At 40.4% G+C, this 8,055-nt stretch overlaps 1 protein-coding gene and 1 long non-coding RNA gene across 2 annotated transcripts; one reads left to right on the forward strand and one right to left on the reverse strand.

Moving 5' to 3' along the window:
- Window positions 1-1,707: 1,707 nt before the first annotated feature.
- Window positions 1,708-2,145, forward strand: LOC140036391 (uncharacterized). The gene has a single exon (XM_072077779.1). The coding sequence runs from the start codon at window positions 1,708-1,710 to the stop codon at window positions 2,143-2,145; it is 438 nt and encodes a 145-aa protein (XP_071933880.1).
- A 354-nt stretch (window positions 2,146-2,499) lies between these two features.
- On the reverse strand, window positions 2,500-3,518 carry LOC140037330 (uncharacterized). Its single transcript, XR_011841254.1, has 2 exons — window positions 3,433-3,518; window positions 2,500-2,730 (listed from the first exon to the last, which is right to left on the reverse strand). It is a non-coding gene; the product is annotated as an uncharacterized lncRNA (long non-coding RNA).
- Window positions 3,519-8,055: the final 4,537 nt, after the last annotated feature.

The raw sequence follows: 8,055 nt of genomic DNA on the forward strand, positions 1-8,055 counted from the left end.
TTTTGAATTTTTGTACTCATTAAATTTTGTGTTTTACTCAATTAATAGTTATTAGATCTTAAAGAAACAAATAAGAACCAAAACATGATGTTTATGAATGAGAAATAGCAATATAATAAAAAGTGGGATAGAGACTGATACAGGAAGTGGGACAGAAGATCCGTTGCGAATCACATATGATCCATTATATTTGACTCCACCAATCACATAAACTTTACCAAACTTTAAGTTTCTCATTAAACTACATGGTTTTCTAGTAGATAACCCCCTAAGCAAGGTTTCCTCATCTTTTTGCTAAAATTCTTAGATCATTCTTAGATCTGCTTTCCTTTTTCTTGTACTTATTTTGTGCAAAGCTGACAACAGTTCTAACAATCCACATCAGTTCTAACAATCCACATCAGTTTATCCAACGAGGAATAGTGACTTAACAGGACAAGGAAAAGAATGTCAAACTGAACAAGTTACAACGTTCCTTACATAATTATCAGGCAAACCACCCAGTATGACAGTAGGTCGAAGGATAGTAGTATGGCCACTATGACATGTAGTTTCCAGTGTTTTCTCTGCATCCAGTAAAAATCATTGAGTGTGATGTAATTAATATGTGTGTGTGTGAGAGTATGTGTGTATGTGTCAAAATACGTGGGAGCATGATATAATTCTTTTGAGTGAATACCTCTATACTAGTTCAACAATGTATTCAAATGTAAGATTTTATTATCAAACAAGAAATGTATTTTCCCTAATTTTAAGTACTTAATGCGATTATCAAATATCCCCTTACTATACGTTTTGTGAGACAACTATTTTACTTATGATTGTATACACAATTGTATGTTGGGGAGTATTTTGTTCAAGGTACTGCCACTAGCCTTGCTTTGAAGTACAAAAAAGTTTCTGCGCCATTTTTTATCAGGCAGAAATTATGATTTAGAGAAATTGGAGATTTTTAGTGCCAGAATGCGTTTTAGGATGAGTATCTTAAAGTTCGATATAACTCTCAAGTTTAATTTTTTTTTAATAAAGTTTCTTTACCCTAACTTATTGGCTTATTTTTAAGGCATCGTTTCCTTTTATGAAATCATGCCAGAATAATTAAGGATTTTCTTAGGGGTGCCATGCCCTTGTTATTACAATTAATTTACTCTTAAGCTATCATTTGTGTGCACAGACTCACACTTTATTGGCTCCTTGCATTTAAATATTTTTCAAATTGCCAAAAAAAATATTTTTCAAATTAACCAATGGACTTAACTGAAATTCAATGTAGATTACTTTTTCCCAAAAAAAGCACCAAAAACTTCTGACTAGCGTGCGTTGGGTATCAATAAGTCAAATCCAAGAATTAAATGGTCGCAATCGTGACCTCTTTTTGTATCCTTTTTCTTTTTTTTTTGTTCTTTTTATGGTTCAAAGGAAATCACTGTGAAGGACACAACAGGCCGCCAGGGAAGACTTTCGCAAACATTGTGGCAGGGGATGCGTCTGCATCCACTCTTCCTGACCTTGGCTCGCTTGGAATCCATCGAGGCGAGCCGGCTCTGGTGCTGTTGAAGCAGGAGCTATTGACGCTTGTGGAACCATATAAGACTGCCCTCATAGGGAGGTTTGCTTATAACAGACCTACCATGGAAACTATAAGGAAGTTTTTTGTAACTCTGGGCTTGAAGGGCTCTTGTTCGATAGGTTTATTGGATAATAAGCATGTACATACATCCTACTGCCGAGGAGGATTACACCAGAATTTTCCTTCGCCGCACGTGGTTTATTCAAGGATCGCCGATGACAGTATCGAAATGGACGCTGGATTTCAATGTCAACCAAGAATCCTCCATCATTCCACTGTGGGTGCTGTTGCCGAGTTTGCCACTACATTTTTTTGACAAGAAATATCTGTTTAAACTTGGCTCGTTGATTGGGCGACCACTGCAAGTGGATTCAGCAACCTTGAACTTGAAGCGGCCATCTGTAACTCGTCTCCTTGTGGAAGTGGACGTTGCAAAGAGCACTGCTCCTCGCATTTGGATAGGAGATGTCGACGATGGCCATTGGCAAAAGGTGGAGTATGAAGAGTGGCCGAAATTCTGTAGCTTCTGTGAAAAGGTTGGGCATTCGGATATGAGTGTTATAGGAAACATCTAACCCTTAAAACTGTTGACAAAATGTCGAGGGGGAAAGGCTGGCCTCGCTTGTTTATAAACCAAAAATACAAATGGACTGGGGGATAGGAGTTGCAGCAGAGTCTACAGGAATAGTACAGGAAACCCAGCAGCAGAGGTGTGACAGCCCCACCTTCCCCTAAGGCGTACCAAAGGGGTTAGCGGACTGCCTGCCCAGCTCTCGCCAGGACTACTAAAACGGTAAAACATTAATTCAAGTCGTTCGGGAAACTACTAACGCGCTTAACCCAACCATCAATCAAGAAACGGAAAACAAAAGTTAAAACGTAAAGTGAATAGTGACTGCCACGTCACAATCAGCCAGCACCCAATCAAATGCAAATAACTGCTTACAATCCCGGAAAGGAATATATATACAAGCCAAGTAGAATACATGGAACATGAATACCCACACACTGTTACCAACCACATTTGTATGATTACAAGCCAAAAGGAAACATGTAAATCCAAGTACAATCAAGTTGCCAACTATTGAGGAGCTATACAAAATCTCTCAACTAGCTCTACTCAACTCATCTTCAAACTCAAAAGTCCAAAAGGTAAATCCCTGTAAGGAAAACAAAATTCACGGAGTGAGCTTTCGCCCAATGAGGTACCATCACCAAAATATACCAGGATCACATAAACACAAGAATATTCAGTCCAAATACGCACGTCAAGTAAGTAAAATCAACAACACCCAAGTGTAGGGAATAAAAGGATACGGATGGCTCTCAAGAGCCCTTTTCCTCTTTTGCCATGCTTGATCTCATCTCATTGACTCTCCGTCAATATATACCAGGTAATCATGACCGTAGACTCCTCTTTACTCCAATTATCCATCCACCTCACTTTCCCCTTACCGGGCCCGAACACCAAACAGTACAGAATTGGTATTACTCGAGTATACCGGAATCAAGGGTCTCATACCCAAAGATTCCCAAATACAGTCCCCATGGCTTGTCAAATGTCCCTGACCAAGTCCTTACTGGCTCAAGTCCATTGACTTCCAATGAGGTAGAGCTCAGAGTGAACAGTAAAGTTGGTATCCAAGCGATACCAAATCCAGTATAGTCAATAATATTCAAGTAATATCATAAACAGTCAAGTAAGCTTAGTATAATAACCAGTCAAGGAGGCTAGAGAGTACGAGAGTGGTAAAGTACACCCTCGCCTCACCTAGCTCAAACAATCATCACAACTAGTCCAAACCACAGAATTCAAGTACAAGAAAGCCACGGAATAACAAACATGTGAGTAGTACACTCACCAAGTTCAACAAAGAAATTTCACAAGTTTTCGCCCGACGTGAGCCTCGGATCACCGGCACGCCCTATAACAATCAAGAAAGTACAAGGAAAACGCAAACACAAGTCGAATACCTTTTTCTAGGAACTATTAAGGCAAGACCCAAATATAGTTTGGAAATGAAAAATACATAACATGTAGGGTTAAAAGTAGAAATAAATCCTAAGATTATTCACTTCTATCAAATCTCAACCCAACACATAAGAATCCAATACCCTAGACACTTGGACAGCATTTCCCCTAAAATTTCAGCTTTTCCAACCTACAAGACAACCAATAAAAGCCATCCAACACAACCACAAGCACCCAAACAATATATAAGCCATTCCATATGCGTCATTAGGGTCATAATACCCTTCAATTATAGCCAATTAGAAGTTCAACAATCAACAATAGAAAACCCCCAATTTGAAACCCTAAATCTGAAATTTTCCGCACAAGCGGAAATTTTCCGCAATTAACCACAATTAACGCACAAGAGAACTATTTAATACCATTTAGAACCACCAATTCAAGCTCAATCATATCCATCATAAGGGGTACGACGTTATATTGGGTATGGACTGGCTAGCTAAGTACGATGCACAACTTGATTGTAAGAGAAAAATAGTGGAATTTCGTATACCGGGGGAGGCAACCGTAAGGCTCGATATAAGGGGTAGTTTAGCCTCATCTGCATTGATTTCGGGTATTCAGGTTAGGAAATTTCTGTATAAAGGGGCCCAAGGGTTCCTAGCTTTTCTTATAAACACTCCTACTGATAAGTTGAGGGTTGAAGATGTGCCTGTAGTAAGTGAGTATCCGGATGTGTTTCCTGATGAATTAGTAACTTTACCTCCGGAGAGAGAGATAGAGTTTAAGATTGACCTGTTACCGGGGACATCACCTATCTCTAAGACCCCCTACCGAATGGCACCTGCTGAGCTCAAGGAGTTGAAATTACAGTTGCAAGACCTGTTGGAGCGTGGGTTTATTCAGGAGAGTGGATCTCCGTGGGGGGCTCCGGTACTATTTGTTAAGAAGAAGGATGGAACTTTAAGATTGTGTATCGATTATCGGGGATTAAACAATATGACCATTAAGAACAAATACCCACTTCCCCATATCGATGAACTGTTTGACCAGTTGCAAGGCGCGGTGGTCTTTTCAAAATTAGATCTCCGACAGGGTTACTATCAGTTGCTTATTAAGAAAGAAGATGTACTCAAGACTGCTTTCAATTCTAGATATGGGCATTTTGAGTTTGCAGTCATGCCCTTTGGGTTGACCAATGCCCCTGCCGCCTTTATGGATTTGATGCATCGGGTTTTCAAACCCTACGTGGACCGATTTGTTGTCATGTTTATTGATGACATTTTGGTCTATTCTAAAAACCGTGAGGAACATGAGCAGCATTTGAAGTTCGTGTTACAAACTCTGAGAGATCATCGGCTATACGCCAAATTTTGTAAGTGTGAATTTTGGTTGGAGAAAATCTCTTTCTTGGGACATGTGATTTCAAAAGAAGGTATTACAGTGGATCCCGCGAAAGTAGAGGCAGTGGCTGAATGGAAGAGGCCAGAAAACCCCACTGAGATTCGCAGTTTCTTAGGGTTGGCTGGGTACTATAGACGCTTTATTAAAGACTTTTCCAAACTGGCCGGCCCTTTAACCGATCTAACGAAGAAAAATAGCCGTTTTGTGTGGGATACTAGGTGTGAAACCAGTTTTCAGGAGTTGAAACGAAGATTAACCGTGGCTCCTGTTTTGGCCTTGCCTAATGGGAAGGACAGTTTTACCGTTTATACCGATGCTTCGAGGGAAGGCTTGGGGTGCGTATTGATACAGAACAAGAACGTGATTGCCTTTGCCTCTAGGAAACTAAAAACCCATGAACAAAACTACCCTACCCATGACTTGGAGTTAGCTGCTGTGGTCTTTGCTCTGAAAAAGTGGAGACACTATCTCTACGGGGTTACCTTTGAGGTTTATTCAGACCATAAGAGTCTTAAATACCTTTTCTCCCAAAAAGAGTTGAATATGAGGCAACGCCGGTGGATGGAACTCTTAGAAGATTATGACTGCACGATCAACTACCATCCCGGTAAGGCTAACGTAGTAGCGGACGCCTTAAGTCGGAAGGCTCAAGTAGCAGGGTTAATGGTCAAGGAGTGGGAAATGTTAGGAGCAGCTAGCGAGTGGAACCCTAGACTGGGAGGCAAACAAATAACTTTTGGGAATATTCGGGTGACATCTGCTATTCTCGATCGAATTAAAGAAGCCCAAGAGAAGGATCCGATGGTACAAAAGTGGAAGGAAAAGGTGGAAAAGGAAGCACTACCTGACTTCAATTTGGGTCCTGAGGGGATTTTAAGGTATAGGAACTGAGTAGTGGTAGCCAATGATGAAAACCTGAAAAGAGAAATTTTAGAGGAAGCCCATCGATCGAAATACACGATCCATCCTGGTAGTAATAAGATGTACCAAGACTTGCAACGGTTGTACTGGTGGGATAAGATGAAGAGGGAGATTGCTCAATATATCCAAACCTGTCTGATTTGCCAGCAAGTCAAGGCTGAACACCAAAAACCCTCTGGACTGTTACAACCTCTTGAGATACCCGAATGGAAGTGGGAAAATATCACCATGGACTTTGTTTCTGGACTGCCAAGAACTCAAAAAGGACATGATGCCGTTTGGGTGATCGTTGATCGGTTAACCAAATCGGCCCATTTCTTACCTGTGAATGTGAAGGATTCCATGGATAAGCTGGCTCGATTGTACCTGAATGAAATTGTGAGGTTGCATGGGGTTCCAGTGAGTATAGTTTCAGACCGAGATCCTCGTTTTGTATCGCGGTTTTGGCAAAAGTTTCAGGAGAACTTGGGGACCAAAATCAACCTTAGTACCACTTATCACCCCCAAACGGATGGACAGTCAGAGCGAACCATTCAAACCCTCGAGGATATGTTACGGACTTGTATTCTGGATTTTGGGGGTAATTGGGGTCAACATATGACTTTGGTAGAGTTTGCCTACAATAACAGTTTCCATTCGTCCATTCAAATGGCACCATATGAAGCTCTCTACGGACGGAAGTGTCGTTCGCCCATTTATTGGGATGAAGTAGGGGAAAAGAAAGCTCTAGATCCAACAACCATTCCTTGGATGGAGGAGGCACAAGAGAAGGTTAAATTGATCCGTCAAAGACTCCAAACAGCTCAAAGCCGACAAAAGAGCTACGCAGATAATCGAAGGAAAGATTTGGAGTTCGAAGTTGGAGACCGTGTTTTCCTTAAAATCACACCACTACGAAGCGTCACTGCGGGTAGAGGAAAGAAACTTCAACCACGGTTCGTGGGGCCTTACAAAATTCTCCAACGAGTTGAGAAGGTAGCGTACCGACTCGAGTTGCCGCCAAGTTTATCTCGGATTCATGACGTCTTCCATGTTTCGATGCTGAAAAAATACTATCCTGATCCAACCCACGTTGTGCGACCAGAGGAGATTGAGTTAGATGAGGCACTTACTTACGAAGAGAGACCTGTACAAGTACTCGATCGAAGGATTAAGGAATTGAGGAATAAGCAAATTCCATTGGTAAAGGTTTTGTGGAGAAATCATGGAATAGAAGAGGCAACTTGGGAGTTGGAGGAAGAGATGCAAAAGAAATACCCTGAGCTATTTAGTAACCCAGGTGAGCAATTTCGAGGGCGAAATTCTTTAAGGGGGAGAGAGTGTGAGAACCCAGAAAAAAAAATTTTTTTTATTTTTTTATTATTTTATTCCTGTGCACCCGTTTTCTTTTAATTTCTTTATTATATTACTTTTATCAACATTTTATCAGTAAATATAGTTCTTAAATCATTTTTCTAGTATAAGGTAGTTCGTGAGAATTTTGGAACGTCTTTTGGTCGCGGGACCCACTAGTGCATTAAGTGAGAGAAATTTGACCAATTAGGTTAAATTTTTGCGTAAAGAAATTTTGTTACTAGGTATTAGGAGATAATTGGAGGTTTTCTAGATGGATTAGCCATGAGGGACAAGAAGATAGCTCTAGCAAAAATAATGCGCCAAGTGTCAAATTGTTGTTGGACTAAACTTGCCTAACTTTGCCTAACTTTCTTTAACTTGAATAAAAGACCAAAAATTGACCAAATCATCTTCATTTCAGCCTTGTCTTGGCCGAACCTCTCTAGCAAGCAAAGGAAAAAATTCTTCAACCTTCCATCTTCTAATCTTGCTCAAATCTTGAAAACTAGCCGTTTGTTTCTTGAATTAGTCCATAAAAACATCTTGCTAAGGGTCTTTGAAGAACTTGGTGGTGTTGTTTTGGAAGAAAACCTCACAAGCTACAACCTTTCTTGAAGAACTAAGGTATCTTGCTTGGAACTCATCTTTTGTTATAAATTTTGGCCAATTGGTGCCTTATAATAGCTAAACTGATAAGATTCCCCAAAAGCTTCCTCTCTCCTACCCAAATTTCACAATTTGTATACATCAAACCAGTAATCAAACGTTGGTCCCCCGTAGGAGTACTAACTTCTAAGTCATAAGGCAAGCTAACAGGGGTTATATCAATGCCGCACATAAAATTGGGGTTAAC

Source organism: Coffea arabica, chromosome 2e (assembly GCF_036785885.1).
Source record: "Coffea arabica cultivar ET-39 chromosome 2e, Coffea Arabica ET-39 HiFi, whole genome shotgun sequence".
NCBI lineage: Eukaryota > Viridiplantae > Streptophyta > Magnoliopsida > Gentianales > Rubiaceae > Coffea > Coffea arabica.